The sequence below is a fragment of the Neovison vison genome, chromosome 8, assembly GCF_020171115.1.
Source record: "Neovison vison isolate M4711 chromosome 8, ASM_NN_V1, whole genome shotgun sequence".
Taxonomy (NCBI): Eukaryota; Metazoa; Chordata; class Mammalia; order Carnivora; family Mustelidae; genus Neogale; species Neogale vison.
This window is the reverse complement of record NC_058098.1, coordinates 13,279,757-13,299,591: the sequence shown is the minus strand read 5'-3', so window position 1 is coordinate 13,299,591 and position 19,835 is coordinate 13,279,757. Positions and strand designations below refer to the sequence as shown.

Below are 19,835 nucleotides of genomic sequence, written 5' to 3'. Positions count from 1 at the left end.
TTATTTTTAGGGATGTCTGAGTGGCTCTGTTGGCTAAGCATCTGCCTTCAGCTCAGGATCCCGGGGTCCTGGGATCGAGTCCTGCATCACAAGGCACCTGCTTCTCCCTCTGGCTGCCTCTCCCCCTGCTTGTGCTCCCTCTAACAAATAAAATCTTGAAGAAAAAAAAAAAGAGAGATTTTATTTTATAAGTAATCTCTCCATCCAATGTGGGGCTCCAATCCACAGCCCTGAGATCAAGAGTCACCTGCTTTACCAACTGAGCCAGCCAGGGGGTGCCCTACAATTTTTCCAAAAAAAAAAACAAAAAAACTACTACTTCTGGCTGGCTCAGTCTGTGAAGCACGCAACTCTCGCTCTCAGGGATGTGAGTTCAAGCCCCACCATGGGTGTAAAATAAAATCTTTTAAAAAATAAAACTGCTTTTTAAACTTATAAAAAGATGGTCACTGAGATACACTGAGATACCACTTTCCACATCACACTGGCAAAAATATGAAAGTTCTGGGACTCCTAGTACCAGCGTTGCTGTGGGGCCCCTCGCAGATTGCTGGCAGAAGCTGAAACTGGCACAAATCCCCAAGAGGGGAAGTTGGCAGTGTTTACCCAATTTGTAAACGGTATCCAGCAATTCCACTTCTGTATATTCATGTGGGTGTGAAAACTCCATACAGATTTATTTTCTACAACATTGTAATAGCAAAGAATGAAAACCACCTAAACACCCATCAGTGTGCATGGATTAAAGGACAGCACAGTCACAGGGTGGAATACTACGCAACCATGAAAAAGAACAAGGCTCTTCCCTACATATCAGTCTGGTAAGGTTGCCTAAACACATCACTAAGTGAAAAGGGGCAGTTTCAGAACAGCATGTTTCATAAGCCATCTTCTGTATAAAAATGGAGAAAAAAGTAAAACCTGTAGGATCCTTCTGCAAAAAGAAACTTTGGAAGAAGATACACGAAACTAACGAAAACGGTGACCCACGGGAGCTATGAGACATGTGGGCATAAGTGGGAGTGTGCCTTCCTTATATACTGAATGCTGAGAGTAGGCTACTGTAAGAACGTCTTGAAGATCAGATGTCAGTTCTAGAGATTTCTCGGTCACAGCTGGTTGCTGTACGTAGCTGGTTATCTAGCCAGTTTCCCTCAAGCGGCAACACTAGGCCTTTCCTGTGGGACTCTGGGTGGGAGGCTGAGGAAAGCTGGTCTGTGAATCAGACAGCCTCCTTGTTGCCCATCCCAGGAAGCCTGGTCTCTGACAAGTCACCATCACCAAAAGTGGGGCAGTGGTGGTCTCCGAGGTCAGAGCCGGGGACGCCCGATAAAGCCCTATCCTGTTTCAGAGCCACGGTGCTAGCCGTTCATCCTGCCACCAGAGGAAGCCGGGGTCTACCATTCACCAGGTGCTCTACTCGGTCCGTGGCCACGGACATGAAAACAGACCAAGGCTTTCCTGCTCCCCCATGGAGCGGACTTCCCTGCAGAGGGCAGAGGACACAAGCAGGCAAACTGACCGTGAGCCCCAGACTTTTCCACTCCCCGCCTTGTCCTACAGTAGGAACAGCAGGAGCGCCGGTGACCACAAGCCCGACCCCAGCACTCATGCCCCAGCTCCCCACACACAGGCTTGTGCCACAACCCAACTCCCCTTCCGAGAACCGCCTTGAGGGCAGCGAAGCAGCAGCCGGGGGACCCTCACAGGGAGGAGAACGGGGATCCTGGAGGCCTAAGCCAGCCAATTTCCAAAAGCTGGCCAGAGGGGAGCCTGGGTGGCTCAGAAGGTCAAGCGTCCAACTCTGCATCTCAGCTCAGGTCTTGATCTCAGGTTCAGGAGTTCAAGGCCCTCAATGGGCTCCACTCTGGGTCCAGAGCCTACCCTAAAAGGGGGAGGGGGAAGCCTAAGAACATCCTTTTGAAGGAGATCCCAGGATCTGTCCAATGAAATATTCAGGGTCCAAAAAGCAGCAGATAAACACTGAGGGTCTTTTTGTTGGTGGAGATTGTGACTTCCCGAGTACACACGTGGTGGTGCTGGGTCAACGAGGGGGCTGCTGTCCTCTCAGACACTGGCTGGAGTCCAGAAGGGAGAATTGGGGTGACGAGGCCCAGAGTAACCGGAACAGTGTGGGGACGCTGTGGACAGCCTGCTCCCCTCCAAGCAGGTGGCACCTGAGCTCAGACCTGGCTGGTGAGAAAATCCAGGGCAAGCACTCCAGGGGGAAAGAAGGAAGTAAAGAACTTGTGGGCAAACAGAGCTTTCAAGGCGGAGGGAAAGAAGGGAAACCTGGGAAAACTGGAGGTGAGGTCACAGGTCATGAGGTCAGAGGGTAAGGCCCAGGCAGATGTGGTCGGATCCTTTTGGTCACGGATTTGGAATTTTACTGGGGTCGAGATTTTATTCTAAGTCCAATGAGGACCCACGAGAGGGTTTTAAGCAGGAGACTGGCATGATCGAATTGGTATTTTTTAAAATGGCTACTGTGGGGACAGTGGTTTGGAGGGAGAAGGATAGAAGTAGGGTGTCCAGAGGTGCCTGGGTGGCTCGGTGGGTTAAGCCTCTGCCTTCAGCTCATGTCATGATCTCAGGGTCCTGGGATCAAGCCCTGCATCAGGCTCTCTGCTCAGCAGGGAGCCTGCTTCCCCCTCTCTCTCTACCTACTTGTGATCTCCCCGTCAAATAAATAAATAAAATCTTAAAAAAAAAAGTGTGTCCAGTCAAAAACAACTGGATTTCCTCATGAACTTAAATAATTTTAAATTTCATCTTATAACCTACAGAGAGTTTCCTGCACAAAGTTCAAGTATGCACCTTGATGTATTTTTACCTAGGATCACACTTGGGTAACCACCGCCCAGATCAAGATGAAAGAGCTTTCTAGGAACCCCCAAAAGGCTCCTTCACAGCCTCTCCCAGCCTTTATCCACATTCCATCACTGTCCTGATCTCTGACCAGTCTCCCCGTGGTGCTTTCCACGGCCGTTGATGCTAGCTCCGCTCGGGGAAAAGCTATTCCGCTGATGACCACCAGAGGGCAGTGCGACTCCGCAGCTGGGCCGAGCCGCCCTCCAGTGCCACCCGAAGCCGGGCCTGGAAACAACGCAAGGCTGCCCTTGAAAGGATTCAGAGAGCATTATAAAATTCAGCATGAAGTATCTGGCCCCAAATGAGTAGCCGGTAAGCTCTGGCCATAGTTGAGACGCCCTTGCAGACATTAGCCCTCTCCACGGGTAGCAGAGTCAGCAGAGTTCAGGGCCTCTTCCGCCTGCTCCCTTGGATCCCCGATGGCCACCTGCTGTGGTTGAATGAGAAGCTGCAAACCCAAGCCCAGCTTCTAACACTAAGCACCTGCTATGTCCCAGGCACCACGCTAAAGCCCTTGACCCACATTAGCTCAGGTCACCCGCAGGGGAGAGGAAGCATGGCGCGGTGATCAGACAGGGCACGTTGGGTTAAATCCTGGCTCTTCCCGTTACTCTCTGAATCTCATTTTCAGCTGTAACATGGGAGCAACACCAGAACCAACCTCACGGATTGCTCACAGCACTGAACGCGTGCAGACAGGACCAGTACTTAGAACGGCGGCTTCCAGACTTTTCTGACTGCACTCCACAGTGAGCACTGCCAATTACATCAAACCGAGGAGAACACGTACCTGTGTATGTACACACACGTGTGTGTATGTTGTCTGTGTCTGAAATAGGCTTCACCAAGCAATGCTTCCCCCTTCTTACTGTGACACATCCTAGTCTATGCCATCTGTTCTATTATATTTTAAATGGTGCAGGTCACAATCTATTACGGCAGTTTTGCTTATAACCCGGTGTTCGGAAGATGCTAGTGTAGAACAATGTTCGGCCAACAGTGCGTCCATCTTCCAATTAACTGCGGTGTTCACAAGCCCCCTTTACAGAGGGGGAAATGGAGGCCCACAGGAGAGTTGTGGTGTGCCCTTGACCTTGCAGCCGGAATGTGGCCAAGCTGGACCCCAACCCAGCATCCTTGCGAAATGACTGTTTTTCGGCCCAATGTTGCCAACTGGTGGCTCACAGTCCAGACTGGGCCCACAGAGACATTTCATTGTTGCTCACGTTAACGCTTTCAAATGTTGACCCAACTATTCAAAACTTGAGAGATTTGGGGCGCCTGGGTGGCTCAGTGGGTTAAGCCTCTGCCTTCAGCTCAGGTCATGATCTCAGGGTCCTGGGATTGAGCCCCACATCAGGTTCTCGGCTCAGCGGGGAGTCTGCTTCCCCGCCCCTCCCCCCCTGCCTGCCTCTGCCTACTTGCGATCTCTGTCAAATAAATAAAATCTTAAAAAGTAATAATAATACTTGAGAGATTTAACTCAAAATCCACTCTTCCAACTTCTCTCCAAAAACAAAGCCGAGGATAGGGCAACACTGGGCCTGCAGCTACGCACAATCAGCTGGGGCCACTCCACAGCTCCTGCTGTCACTGCTCCAACCTCACCAAATGCCACCGTCCCCGCCATGCCCTGTAACCTTCCTGACACATCACCTACCATCACACATGGCAGCTGGTTTTTCCATAGAAAACACATTTTTCTATCAAAAGTGGAAGGAAAATAAAAACTAAACTAAGAGAACTACAGGTTTCAAGAAGAAAAGAGAGGCATGAATCTATTCTAACATGTTTGATATTAAAATAATACACGTCTGTGTCCACTCTCCCCCGACCTGTTTCACTAGTTTCTGTTCCCCACCTGGTCCTGGGAGCAGAGCTGGCAACTCCCATTTTACCACTACCTCGTAGCTACATCTCTTTGTCCACAGCTGTGTCCCCGGCACCTGAAACTGCCCAGCCAAAAATGGGTGTCTAATAAGGGAGGGAGGGAGGGAGGGAGGGAGGGAGGAAGTAGCTTTTATACAAAAGCTTCTCAAATGATGACAAACGTAAAGGTTAAGAGCAGACATTCCTTTGCGTCATCAGACTGGGTTCAAGTCGTTTCTGCATTAACTAGCTGTGTGACCTCAGACAGCTTCCTCAACCTCTCTGGGTCTGGTGTCCTCAGCTGCCAAGTGCAGGTTATTAGGATTCAGTGCACATAAACTGCCTGGAATGTAAAAGATGCTACAGAAATGAAGTTGCCTCCTCCTGCAGATCACCAAAGTGAACCGAGGTCAGTACCAGTTGTCTTGAGCTGTCTACAGCCCAGCTGACCTGGCCTTGGACTATCTCCTGGGCCAGGGAGGCAATGGTTTTCCATAAATATCATGCCCTCAAGAGAGCCTGGGGCAGACAGAGCCCTGGGCCAGATGGCAAAGCCAAGGGTTTGATCCCCAGCCACAACTCTGGGTGAGAAAGGACTTATTCAGATTCAAAAATTGCCCACCCCCGCACACACACCCAGGGCTGTGCTTTCCTGAATGGAGAGGCGGAAAAGCTGGAAACCATTCTCAGTCAGGGGTCTGGAGCACTGAGGGCCCACAAATCAGCTATGTTCACAAGAGACCCCTATTTGGTACTGAACTAAGTAGGAGAGAAAGCAGGCTGCACACGGGGCATCCGGCCTGCAGGTGGAGACGAGAGCAATGCTGTGTGGGTCAGGCCGCAGGGGCTGGAGCGGCTGCTACCGATCAACAGCGGGGGTTTCCTCATCCTGGAGGAGCAGCACCCCACCCCCCGCCCACGGTCCGGCCATGAGGCTCCCTCGGCCCTCCTCTTCAGTCTGTAAACACTCATCCTGTATCAGATCCAGTCAGGGAGGCACCCAGATTTGGCCCATGAGTTAGGGATGAGATACATATTATCGGACTTAGGTCTTCTACGGGGGTCAGAGGAGTTGGAAAAGCGGCGCCCAGAGTCACCAACGAGGCAAAGAGAAGCGTGGGGCATGTCCAGCCACCAAAGTGAGCCCGCAGAGCGGCACCAGAAGAGAAACCGACGAGGAACCTTGGCCTCCGCAGCCAAGCGGCCAGGGCCGGCGGGCCAGCTGCTGGTGTCCAGGAGTCAGAACAAGACCGGCGTGTAGCACAGAAGCCAGCAAGGGCAAGCTGGCGTCTGAGGGCACGTCTGCAGCTGTCCTAGCCACAGCAGCCTCGCAAGAGAACGAGCTGCTGCTTCCCTTTCGTCTTCAAAATCACATCTGAGTCCCGCTTTGGCTCCATTCTAACTCGGCACCATTCGAGGGAAAGGGATTCTGGGAAATGTAGTTCCAGCCCAGCCGACTGGCCGCGGGCCCCACTACAGTCTGGTTCGCTTACTACACCCCTCCGCTGTACCTGGCCGGGTGAATTCTGCTGGCCAGAATTCTGGCCAGGCTGACAGATACTCTGGGAAGTGCTGCAGGGGCCGCTGACAATGCTTGTGTCAACCCAAGGCCTTGTGTTTGGGCAATTTCCTACCTTAGGCATCTGCAGACGAAGAGTCCTGAATCCCACTTTCCCAGCCTTCCTTGCGGGTAGGACGTAGGCATGTGACCTAGATTTAACCAATCAGAGATCCCCAGCTGGAGATTCAGCCAATCAAGTACCCCCAAACGCTATTTAGACTCAATTGGACCCAACCAGCGCAATCTGTTTTGCCCCGTCCAGATTCGCTCGCACGTGACAGCAGTGGGATTCTGCCACGTGCATTCTGATGTGTGGGATCCAATCTAGCAAGGAGGCAGGACGGACAGGCCCAGTATCACCGAGCTGCAGTGTCGGGGCCCAGTGGCCGTGAAGGGAAGGTCCTGTGATGTAACTTGGCCGGAGCCTCCCCGAGGTCTGTGAATCCCGCAATATCCTTGAATGAATTCCTTTCCTGCCAGATTACCTAGAGTGTTGTATGCAACTAAAACTCTGACCCCCTTTAAATTCATGGAAGCCCGGAGTCTCAGTTTCCCAGCTTCACAGAGAGAACAGTACCCACCCCGTGGATAGTGGCGGGGAGTCCGGAAAAGTGGGTCCCCGGAGGTCATTTCATAAACTGACCGCGGTGTCGCAGTCACGGGGGGTCCCGTCTGAATCCTGACTCTGGCACTAAGCTGTTGTGTCACCTTGGGGAAGTCACTTCCCTGGTGCTGCCCTGTGCGGTTATCAAGAAGACCAGAAGATGCCAGCATGGAAAACCCTCAGCCCACCCCAGGGATGGTGGAAGAAATATGGTGACCTTTGCTTCCCCGGATGAAAGAAAATGCAGGGGGTATCCCGATGTGCTCTGATATGAAAGCTAAAGTTTGGAAAATACTTATATGTGTGAAACACAACTCTGATTAATACCCCTGAGTTTTACCCTTAAAAATGGTTAAAAGGGGGGCGCCTGGGTGGGTCAGTCCGTTAAGCATCTGCCTTTACCTCAGGTCATGATCTCGGGGTCCTGGGCTCAACGCCGGCATGGGACTACCTGTTCAATGGGGAGTCTGCTTCTCCCTCTCTGCTCCTTCCCTTGCTCGTGCGCACGCTCTCTCTCAATTTTTTTTAAGAAAATGGCTAAAAGGGCACGTTTTATTATATATGTTTTACTACAATTTTTTTAAAGATTTTATTTATTTATTTGACAGAGAGATCACAAGCAGGCAGAGAGGCAGGCAGAGAGAGAGGAGGAAGCAGGCTCCCTGCTGAGCAGAGAGCCGGATGAGGGGCTTGATCCCAGAACCCTAAGATCATGACCTGAGCCGAAAGCAGCGACTTAACCCACTGAGCCACCCAGGCGCCCCTGTTTTACTACAATTTTTTAAAAAAATAATGTAATATACCCCCAAATCACTGAATTACTTCAAATGGGTAGATTGTATGATATGTGAATTTTATCTCAATTAAGCTGTTAAAAAAGAAAACCACCCCCCACACACACACCCGGCTTGCCATCTGCTTTGGAGCACAGTGGAACCCAGCCTCTTCCTCTCTCCCTCTCTGAGCCCATCAGCCCCACCCCGCCACCTGGAATCCCTCCGCTCTGGCCCCAGGGGCCTGCCTTCTCTTCCTGGAAGATGCCGGGTCCCCACCTCAGGCCTCTTACATTCGTTCTTCCAGCCGGGACATTCTTCCAACCAGGTTAATGGCTCTAGGCTCTGGCTGCCCAGTAAGATCACCTGAGAAACTTTGAAAGGACAGAAGCCCAAACCCGAGCCCAGAGAGTGGGATGTCATTATTTGGGAAAAACAGGTAGGGTCTCAGAATTTACCTGTTTGTTATCACAAAAACAAAACAAAACAAAACAAAACAAAAAAAAACCTTCCCGGGTGCAGGGACCAGCTCCTTTGAGAGGCCATCCCCAAACACACACACCACCAACCTCCCTTCCACGCCCTGTTTATTTACCTTCAACATTATTTGTCCCACCTAGGATCATGTTATCTGCATAGTTGACTGCTTCCCGTGGGGAATGTCAGATGAGGACAGAGGCTGCACCTGTTTTGCAAGTACTGTGTCCTGAGTGCTTAGTCCAGACACAGTGCTCGGTAAGCAGCTGTCACCTGAATGATCGACTTTGGCCCACCTCTCTGTCCCCCGTGGTCCAGCTGCGGCTCTGGGGCTGCAGTTCTAGGCAAGGGCCACCAGGTGGCGAGAGTGACCGATCGCATTACGGTCCTCCACAGCCCCAGCCAGTCCTGCCCGACGCCAGGCCATCCTTAAAACGGGAGGACGACCATGGCAAACCCTTCTGTGTCCTTCCTCTTCTCCTTCGTCGATCCAGACTCTTCAGGCATCTGAAAATACTCGACCGGGACTAGCGCCAGCGAGGAAGTCTCCGCACCGTCTGGAAGCTTGGAGTTGTCCCTCTCTTGTCTGGTTTCTCACAGACCCTCTGGTGCAACCCAGGAGGACTCCCACGGGACCCCCAACCCTATGGCCAGTGTTCGGGGACTATCCGAGGACCCACTCCTGGGGGCTGTGACGTACACTGTCCTCTTGCAACCCAGGGTGATGGACCCACAGGGCAATGAAGAGGTGTTGGAGATAGCCCCAGACCTCAGGATAAGAAAAAAAAAACGAGACAGGAGGGTGTGTGTCAAATGCTGCCAGTTATGTTCCAAAAAGAGAAAAAAACTGCCTCCCCACAGGGGTCTGTAAATGCACAGACTGAAGGGTGCCTAGGAGAGGGACCAGGGAGAGCCAGGGGGCTGGAAGCACACACATGTCTTTCCAAATAGGAGGCACGGACCTAGACAAATATATAGTATAATTCAACATTTTTTAAAAACCACCACTTTCTCTTCACCACCATCACTTCCTTCCGTAGGAGAATGCAGCTGAGACCTCTGGGTGCAGGGTCGGGGTGCTGGGGAACCTCACAGTGAGGAAGGCTCAGAGGTTGCCCCTGCTTAAACGCAGCCCCACCCAGAAACCGTGCATCCTTCCAAGCCCTGGCAACACAGCTCACCTGTGAGTGGGACACACAAGACGAAGTCATAAATATGTATTAACTTTGCTCAAGGATATGAAAACTATTAAGAGGCTGGGACAGAGGACAATGGGGGGGGGGAGTGGCTGCTTCAGAGGGGACACCTGAAAGGCAATCCAAGATGCCAGCCACAGAAGGGTGTGCCAGGCCAAGGGCACAGCAAGTACAAGGGCTCTGGGGCCGGATAGGGGCTGGTTTGCTGGAGCTGAAGAAACGGGATACTACGGTCCTGCTTACCACCTCAGCCTCGTTCTCTAAGGTAGGGCTGTGTCCACTGCTCCTCTGTGGTCTTCAGATGAGACAGCAAGGGGCACATACATGCCCAATGAAAGGAAGCTGAGGGGTGCCTGGGTGGCTCAGTGGATTAAGCCTCTGCCTTCCGCTCAGGTCATGATCTCGGGGTCCCAGGATCCAGCCCTGCATCGGGCTCTCTGCTCACCAGAGAGCCTGCTTCCCCCTCTCTCTCTGCCTGCCTACTTGTGCTCTCTGTGTCAAATAAATAAATAAAATTTAAAAAAAAAAAAAAAAGAAAGAAAGAAAAAAAGGAAGGAAGCTCAAAAATTTCCTAACCCAAAAAAAGATGATGGCCTATTTGCTGGAAAAAGCATTCAGTAGCAGTCCAATTAGAATTTCACCAGCTCCATGGCCTTGAGCTAGTTACTTCTTTGGGCCTGTTTCTACAAGAGCCCCTGGCGGCTCCCATCACGGTGGCCCACACCCTCCACATGAATATCAGGGACCACTGACCCTACATGCGGTGCCCTCCCCACCTCCACTCCTCTCAGCCATACCAGTCACCCTGCAGGCCATCAAGCATGTCAAGCTCGCAGTGAATACCCCAGGGCCTTTGTACCTGCTGGTTCCGATCTAGGATGCTCACCCACTCCAGGTCCCCACAGCCAGCTCTTCATTCAGGTCTCAGGTCAAACCCCCAGCATGGGTTCTAGTGAGAGAAATTACCTTCAGCCCTTGGTGTTATTTTAAAATATGCCCATTTTTGGTTCGATCCTGGGTTTTAGCACCATAAATAAATAAAAATTAATTAATTATTAATTAAAAAATAAAGTATCCCCATTTTGTTCCTTTCCCAGCAGTGGTCAGCAAATGGCCTATGGCCCATCCTCTGCTTTTTGTAAAGCCCATGAGCTGAGCATATAGTATTTACATTTTCAAGTGACTGATAAAAAAAATCAAAATGTTTTGTGACCCCACAGAAGCCAAATGGCCAGGGTGAACCCAAGCCGTATTCAAGTCACATGCTGGCCACGCCATTCCCGAAAGCTCAGGCCCCAACCCTCGCCACGGGAAGACGGTCCCCCTCCCCCTCTCACTGTCTTGCAAAGACTGACTAGGATTTCCCTTCTGGTTGGTGTGTCCCTGTCAACAGCTTCCAAGGAACGGGACTTCCTAGGAAAGGTGCCCACGGGCAGCCCCCATTACGTGCCCACCACCTGTGGAGATGTCCTTGACTTCCTGTGCTGGGTCGTGCAGACCGAACACGGCCATCCCGACCCGATGGAAAACTGCAAATTGGAGGACGACTGAGCCATTTTTCCAAAAACAGTTTAATTAAAAAAAGGTGAAGAATCTGAAAAAACCGGGGGGGCGGGGGGGGAGGGGCAGAACCCAAAAGAGCATAACGGTGCGAGTCCACTGGCTCAGTCACAAAGAAACGCGGTCATCAAAAAAGATATTTAAGTTTAATACAAATTTTATACAAAGAAAATGTGAAAAAATACTTCCATATGCTAAAAGCAATTATGCTTCACAAATAAGGCCAGCTAGGCTATTTTTTTTTTTTTTGACAACTGCAATTCACAAATGTTCTTTCTCTCTTTTTCTTCTAATACTCTGTGTAGTTCTTCTCTAATATGGGGAACTAGCTGGAAACTGTACACAGTTTGCATCCTCTTATCAACAACGAAGAGAAAGTAAACAGGACTAAAATGTACAACAGAATGTACTGGAATGATATCGTACAATTAATTTTCTCATATACATACATCACCTTTTGCTTTTGTTCAATGCTTTTTGTTTTACACAACATACAAAATGGTACTACAGTATGCGTAGTGTAACAGACAGCACGGCCGAGGTCTTGCTTTCTCTCACACTGCCTTTGTTTCATGCTTACATAAAAACGTAAAATTCCATTGTATAAATAATACATACATGCTCTTCATCCCAGACTCAAATGTCCTCTGCGTGCATCTGGCCTCTGAGTGATCGCTTCCAAGAAGCACGGCATCACTTACCAAGTATGTGTGAGTGTGTTTAAAAAGGAACCACAAAGCAAAGAAAAGATTTCTCTTTGTTTCGGAGCTTACGACCCTCACGCTTTCTCCGTCCTCTCCTGCGGTGCAGCGGAATGGGGCTTGTTTCCGTCTTCTGGAAACAAGGACCTTTTTTCTTCCCTTTTAGGAGTAGTCATCATTGAAACCACACAAAATAAACTAGCTTCTCCAGGTGTCATTCCAGTCCTGAGAGCTGGCGTCGCGTAACACAGGAACGTAGTATCAGAAAAGGGCCGATGGCTTGATGGGATGTGCCCACAGAGGCACAGGACCTGTGCCCAACCCCTGGTCCCGATGTGCTGCGTACAGACGCCTGAACGCCAATGGCTCGTGTCCCCCCCGCGGCACCCACGGATGAGGGCCTGTGTGCCACATGATCCTAGGACCCAGGCTCCATGCCGCGGTGACAGAGGGGCTGAACGACCATCCCTCCTCCAACGTCCAAACATTCTTTTTGTTGTTGGGTTTATTTTTTTTTTTTAATTGTTGTTCTTTTTCCTTTTTTTTTTTATAAGTTAAAGTCAATACAAATATAAAAAGGGGAAGGTAAACTAGGTTCGAGGACATCCACAAATTGTACATTATTTACACCTAAAGCATAGGTTTCGTGTGGGTCCAACAGTCCTTAGTCGATGCTAATGCCGGACGCTGTGTAGTGTAGGCCGCCCTCCGTGCCGAGGGCGAAGGCCAAGTCCGCGTGTCTGGCGCTCTCCAGTCTGAAGGTGGCTGCTCTCCTGTTTCACGTTTCTTTGCTGCTTCCTATTGCCCTGGTGTCTGGTTTTTTTTTCCTCCATGGCGTGGGTGGCTTATGTCGTGACTTGTCCCTAGTCCCAGAAGGTGTCCAGCCGAGACTCTTTCGGGAGGAGACTCTTCGAACTGGAGCTGGCGTTGTGCTCGGAGCGTGCGGGTCCTCGCTTCTCGTCGCTGCTGCTCCAGCAACTAGACTTACTGCTCCGGGAATGGTCTGTGGAAGAAAAGCAACAGAAGGGGACGTTGAGCATACCCGCCAGCGGCACCGAGGCACACCCGGCCCGGCCCCGAGCCTCCTCCGCGGGCCGCCGCTCTGCCCGCCCGCCCAGGCACCGCAGCCAGTGCCTCCGACCGCTCCCCAACGTTGGGGGAGTGGGGGGGGGGGTCTCCAGAGGACAAAGGTAGAAGGATTTAGTGTTTTAGGATTCAACAGCGGATCAGAGAAACAGCAGGTTGTCACGCTGTGAACAACCAAGACTGGGGAGGAGGGCAGGTCTCATGCCGCACCCGGAACCGTGAACCTGTATTACATGGGGGACCGACACCAACCACCCCGGGGACGCTTCTGCGTCCCAGCTCGGCTGCTGCGAAGTGGCACTGAAATCTGGCAACTGATTTACTTCCTCCTCTTAGGAGTTTCTTTAGTCAATTTATAGACAACCTGAGAAACAGACCTACAACCAAGGGAGACCTACACCTGAGGGAGAGGACCACCAATGGCTAAGTCCGTCCAGAAACACAGACCCATGGACTCCCAGCAAGGACAGGCTGAGGGGTCACCGAAGGACACAGAACTAGAGATAAGACCTAGGATGGCTTCGAGGATGTGGGTGCCACAAGAGCTCAACAGTGGTAGAGGAATCCAGAAGAGGTTAAAGCAAGAGCCAAATGAGGCCCCTGGAGGCTGTCGTGCAGCAAAGCTCAGCTTGGCCAGCATGGCCGACGGCGACAGAGCCATCAGCACACCGCGAAGACCCCATTGCGCCCCGGATGGTCTTCCACGTTCAGAGAGGCTGGGACGGAACTTTGATTTTAAACTTCTTGAGGTGAGATGACCTTTAACTGAAAGAAGCCAACGGTCAAGCTCAGACAGAATGAGAATGAGTGGGGAAGGGGCCAGATCAGAGCCGGGGGTGACGCTTCTCACCGCCTGGTGAAGAGGAATGCGTGTGTCCGGTCATGCGTTCTGGTTTTGGAAGCTCAGTAATGAAGAGAACGACAAAAATCTCCAAAAGTAATGTGTTCAGTCAGGAAGGACGTCTTTTTAACCACCTGCATCAGTCTTGCCAGATGAGGGGGGATTCGGGGAGACAGCACTGGGGTCAAGGGCAAGTCTTCCCAAGACTCCTGAATGCACCTCCTCTTACCGTTCGTCCCTATACGGGACACCCACCCGGGATGGTTCCGCAGGAAGGTCTACGGGGAGCAGGGCAGCCGGGCATCCGCCAACGTGAGAAAACCCTACGAGAACGTAGGTCAGGCTTAAACCCCTGCACCAAGGAGCCAGGCCAGCCAGGCCCATGTCTCTGCAGAACCCCGCGCCTCACGCTAAGGGGACACACGGCGATGGCGGGAACGGCCGATTGCTGCAGGGGAGAATCAGCGTTAACCCAGGGCCCTTTCTGAAAAAGAGCAAGGACGACCCCTTCTAGAAGCCAAACCATGCATTCTGGCTCTCCTTTCCTACTGCGGTTTTCTGTGGCCACATGAGGCACGGCTAAGAAGTGCAAGAAGGCAAAAAAACAAGCCTCGTCTATCTGAAGATAGAAGACACATCCACGAAGAGAAATGAGTGCGCACGCGCGCGCGCGCACACACACGCACCAACGAGGCTTCCGCAGGCCTGGAACGATTCCTGGCAGCTCTGGACACACGGTCCTACTTCCCCTTGTGGGCCGGGCAGCTGGGGTGTGGGCTGCCCGGCCATGGCACTCAGGGCGTTGGCAGGCTGCCTGCCACACCGTTGGGGACCGAAGAGCTGGTCCAGGCAGCCTCGGAGACCGTCAGGGAGCTGGGGAGCCCCGAATCCTACCAGGGGCTACTTGTGTGCATCAAGATGCCGCCCGCTGTTCTCAGAACCGTGAGCTCTCTTCTCAGCTCCCCTTCTCCAACCGGAGCCGCGCACAGGGGACTGGCACCCTTTCACTGTGCACACGGAGTTGCATGCAGGGTCCCTGGCCACCAGCGGTGTGACAGGCGGATAAGGTGCACAAGGACAGAAAAGCAACTCTGTGAGCCACGAATTCGGGAGCATGTCAAAGCACAATTCTCTGAACCACCAGCTCCGCACACAGCCCAATTCCACCAGTGAAACAGGGGCCAGAACCATGCTGAGGCGGAGAGCATCCCCCGAGGGAGAGGATGACTGAAAGGGAATCACAACTCCTCTGACCACCTGCCGGAGGGTGGGGAGGGTGAGGAAGGTGCCCTGGCCAGGACTGAGGAAGGGGCTACTGTCGAGGTATGGAGGGGCCAAATCCACGATGACGGGACCCTAAAAAATTACATCTGAAACCGAAGAGCCAAAAAAATCGGTGATATGAAAGGGCTTTCCGAGGCCATGGGGGTCATGGGGTCGAGCGAAGAGCTTGGTGTGGAAGAACTGAAGGTCGGACAAAAGGACAAAACCAACTCCAGGAGAAGGTATAAGTGCGCCCGAACGGGCACGTAATCCTGGCAGCCCAAGCACCTCCTCGGCCAGAAACGGCAAGCTCGGGACGGTGGGAACCCAGCCTTGAGAGGTCTCCAGCTCGGCCGCCAGCTGCCGCGAGAAGACCCAGCCGTGGTCACAGACAGATGCACCTGTTCTCGACAATGAGGATGGGAGGTCACAGCGGAGCAGAGGGCAGCCACCGAGGGAGGGGACAAGAGACTCCATCTCTGGTTGACAGAACCAGAACTAAAGAATGCACATTGTATCTGACCCAGGGCACCCCTAGAGCATGTAAACAGTGACACAGGTCACCAGGGAGGAGGGGGAAAAGAGAGGTCATCGACGAGCCCAACTCTGATCTTCTAAAGCCAGAAGTCAAAAAGAAATGTGGAAAACTAACATCCAGAAACGAACGGACAAGGAAAGACATTATTTGTACATAAGGAGGTAAGTACCAGGAGTATCAGTGGGGACTGGGCCTAGGTACGGTCCTCCTCTGTACAATTTTATTTTCTCTAACTACATGCATGTTTTGCTTTAAAATCTCAAAATTAAAATTTGACAAGCAAGCAGCAAGGAAGAGCATTCTCCCTCCTCCTCACCCGCCCAGTACCAGGAGCCACTCGGAGCTCAGGAGCTCCCAGTGGGTTCCAGAGCCCACTCCCTCCCCTCGGCGAGACTCCCAATGCACAGCCACCACCCCTGATGGCAAAAGCCAGCAGAAGTTAAATGCGACATACAAGGAATTCAAAGGGGAAGCAAACAAGCCCGTCTTTCCGATTCTGCACGATCTCCAGCACAAACCGTTTTGTGAGAAATAGAGGAAAATGGTAAGATGCCAACTCTGTTGTCCTGACAAGGCCTCTGGGCACCTCCCACGCATGTCCCTCCCGATCATGCTCCTGGATGTCACAGCAACACTGCCTGAAAATACTCTGCTTCCTCCAGTCTCTAACAGTGACCTCGGGTGCTACCCCCCACCCTGCTAATATGCCTCCCGTGCAGCCTCGTCCCCCATCCCAAACATGGACGTCTCCCGAGTGCGGGCCCAGATGCACCTCCTTCTTTACCCAAGACCTGCCAAGAAGATCTCTTCTGCTGCGGGGATCTGGGACTCTGACCAATCTTGTCCTTGTGAGACAAAGTCTCAAAACACCGTTTAGAATTAAGACGTCCACAGTGATTCATGGCTCAGAAGTCAGTGGTGACTGCACCGGGACAGAAACCACACGGCGTGAGCCCAGCAGTATGTGAAAAAGCGAGAGAGAGAAAGGCTGGAACAAGTCTTAGACAGACATCAACCTGGGCTGGGGACGGAGACAGGTTGTGGTAGCCACTAGCCACATGATGCTATTTAAACAAAGTAAAAGAAAATGTTAACTTCTATTCCTCAGTCTTCTCGGCCACAGTTCAAAGGTCCAACAGCCAGATGTGCAAGCAGCTCCCAGGGGACAGCACAGGCGGAGAACGAGGCCATCACCGCAGAATGTTCTAGGGGGCAGCACTGCGCTAGGGGGAGACCCAGGGTGTCAAGGAAGGGACCTAGAAGTACAGGAGGCTATTTAAATGCCATGGGAGAAGGAGGTGCCTGGGTGGTTCAGTCGGTTAGGCACCCAACTCGGTTTCAGCTCAGGTCATGATCTTAGGGTTATGAGATCAAATCAAGCTCCACGCTCAACAAGAAGTCGGCTTGGGGACTCTCTCCCCCTCTGCCTCCACCCCTTCCCATACTTGTGGTGCACGTTTTCTCTCAAATAAATAAATCTTTAAAACTAAAGGTCAGTGGTCAAGATATGTGTGTGGGTGTGGGTGTGGGTGCGCGCGCGCGTGTGAGTGTGCATGGTGGAACGAGCATGTCCTCCTGCACAACCTTCTCCGGCTGAGCTCTGAAGCTTAGGTGCAGATGAGAAAAAGACAGACGGCCGGGGTCTGTCCAACGTGGGGTTCTGCCAGACAGACACTGCGAAAACCAGAAGGCCTGGGAGGCGGGGTTACAGGGTGCTGCTGGGAGGAGCCATGGAAAGGAAGGAAGGAAAGAGGGAAGTGAAGAAAGGAAAGAGTGAGGAGGTCCGGAAGCAGGGGCGGAGGGGAGAGGCCACACCCACCGCCCTGCCCGTCCCCACACACCAGCGCCTTAGCAGTTGGGTCATATGAAACTGCTCACATTCGACCCTTTTTGATACACAGTTTCATACGGGCCAACCTAAGCATTCAGAGCACTGAGGTGGCCTCACCGAGGGGACTGGACTGAAGTCCTGGCCGTGCTCGTCACTCACGGGGTTAACTCGTGCATGTGACTCCACCTCTCACGGTCTCACCATCCTTACGTGCTTAACGGAAATAGGAACGTCTCTCCCAGAAGCTGGGAATAAACGCGCTAAAGTGTCTGTCTGAGTCACGCTCTTCCGTAAGCATCAATTAAGCACCCTTCTGACTTCCCCTGTAGCTCTAGAAGACAGGAGCTGTCGGCCTTATTCCTCCTACATCCTACATTCTCAAGGAGAATTCCAGATCCTGCCCTCCCTCCCCCTTCCCACCATCCTGTCACCAGACTCCTCAGGGATAATTCTCTGCCTGCTCTCTGCCCCCACCCACCCAGGACCAAATCACCAGCACCTCCTGGGGCGAACCCTCCTTTCCTCCCACTCGAGACAGCCATGTGCTTCAGGTCAGGGGTCCACCAACAACGCCCCAGGACCAAATCCACCCCAACGCCTGAGTTTTCTAATACAGATTTTCCTTGGCGCACAGCCACACTCATGGGTAACTCGAGGACCGCTCGTCTTATCCATGTCTGCCTTCACAGATCTGACACAGACCACCGGGCCCACAAAGCCTAAAATACGCACTCACTGACCCTTTAGGGAAAGTTGGCCAACCCCTGGGCTGGTAATACCTCGTGTCACCTCAGACATGGAATGTGACCGTCCCCCAACCACGTTCCTGCATGCAGTCCTCCGCACTGCACCGGATTCCAGACAGCAGCCAATGTCCCCAGTGGCACGCTGAGCCCACATCCCCGCTCCAAAACCCCAGCAGCGCCCCCCTTCTGAAGCAATGCTCCCCGACCCTGCCCTTTCGCACACCACCACCACAATTCCCACACAGCCACAGTAACCCTAACATACTGCCCAGTCCGTGTTTTTCTTTTTAAGCTCACTTTAAACGTCAACAAATTTTAAATCATGACCTACATCACCAACAGCAAATCAACGATACGTGCTACAGAGAGAAGGCAGCTCGACAAAGAAACATAATGAAAACCACACTGTAGTATGCACGTCGAGGTAGACACCACGTCTGCTCTGTCTTTGTTAAAAGGAGAAACTAGCAAGTATCAGAGAGGTGTGAAAGGCATCGGAGCACGCAACTGAACTGTTCTCGGGATCTGGTCAGGGGACTGGAGGGAAGGAAGCGGGGAATGATCTCAACAGGCAGTTCATTGTGACTTAATCCCAAGTTCATCTTCTCCCTAAAATCGGCTCGGGCCACTCCCTCTCACCCCCTTCCCTCAATCTGAATCCCACTCCCCAGCTACGGATGCTAAGGCCATCACCTCCTCCTCGGTGCACTGAGTACACAGAAGGGAAGTAACGTGTGCTTTTCTGCTAAAAAGAACCATCCAGCAGACAGAAAGATCCTGGAGCTAAGGGACGCTGAATAAAGTGAATTGTCCTCAATGGGGGCACCTTCTGCGAATCCTCTGGAATCACCCAAAACTGGTTTAGGAAGGGACAGGAAAAGTGACCCTTCAGGCTAGAATGGAGGACAGCTCAAACCCCACAGAAGAGGAAAAATTTCTACAGGAAGATCAAACACCTAAAAATTTCCTTTAAAGTCTCACCTGCCCTCGCCCACCCAACGCAGGAGTTGAGACCTCAGGAATAGAGTTCCAGGGGATTTCGCTCACTGGGGTCATTTCCCTGAGGGCAGAAGAAATGCCCAACCCCACCCCAAGTCAACAACAGAACCCTCGTTTCAAATCAAGTTTTATGGGGAACCCCCAAAAATAAAGCAAACCCAGGGTAATAACTGATCAGTTTGGAGAGGGGCCTGAAAGCTGCCTTGCCCGGCCATTCCCTCACCCCAACCCCAACGACCTGCCCAGGGCACCCCCAAAGATCCCTAAGGATCCACAGTGGTTGGAAAACCACTGCCATAAACCCTTCAAGTTTTCCCTGAGAAAATGGCTACCCCTCTGCCCGGGAGGAATGGTGAGAGCACGGTTCACCCACCGGGGGGCAACATACCAGAGCCTTGGTTGGAGCCTAAGAGAATGGAGGAGGGCGTCTCCCTGGAGCCAGAAAGGTCGAGGGTCTAAAAATACAAAAAGAGAGAGATGGACACAAGGCACGGGGGCCAATGTAGCCCCCCCAGGGAAGCCTAGGGATCCATGGGGGTGCTCATCACCGCCCCCAAGGCACCTGTGTGCCCTCTGCCTGGCGAGCGCAGGCAGGGGAGGCCAGGTCAGCTGGGGTGGCCCTACACCTGTGCTCGGTCTCCCAGAATGAACAGGCTGGAACACAGTATCGGGGTGGCCCTTCCTCAATTCTACAGCCTTAGCTTCTAAAACATTCACTGACCTACCTACCCTCCAGAGTTTGGCCCACGTCTAAAAAGGAGGTGTATTACTTCAAAAGAATACTCAGCTCCCATTTATTTCACGTTAACCCCTTCCCAGGCAATATTATCAATGAAATCAAAAGGTTTGGGTGGATGGCATAAAGACTTGTTCTTTTCCTAATACACATCAAAATAAATACATAATGCTATGAATGTAA

At 52.1% G+C, this 19,835-nt stretch overlaps 1 protein-coding gene across 13 annotated transcripts in view; it reads right to left on the bottom strand.

The window, feature by feature from the left end:
• Nucleotides 1-12,388: 12,388 nt before the first annotated feature.
• ZMYND8 (zinc finger MYND-type containing 8) overlaps nucleotides 12,389-19,835 on the bottom strand; it is a 139,054-nt gene continuing 131,607 nt past the window's right edge. For all 13 annotated transcript variants that reach the window (XM_044262901.1, XM_044262895.1, XM_044262892.1 and 10 more), the window contains 2 exons: nucleotides 19,305-19,371; nucleotides 12,389-12,615 (listed from right to left, as the gene is read on the bottom strand). In XM_044262901.1, the coding sequence (XP_044118836.1) occupies nucleotides 12,476-12,615; nucleotides 19,305-19,371 (207 nt within the window). In that variant the 3' untranslated portion in view covers nucleotides 12,389-12,475. The remainder of the gene's footprint in view (nucleotides 12,616-19,304; nucleotides 19,372-19,835) is intronic.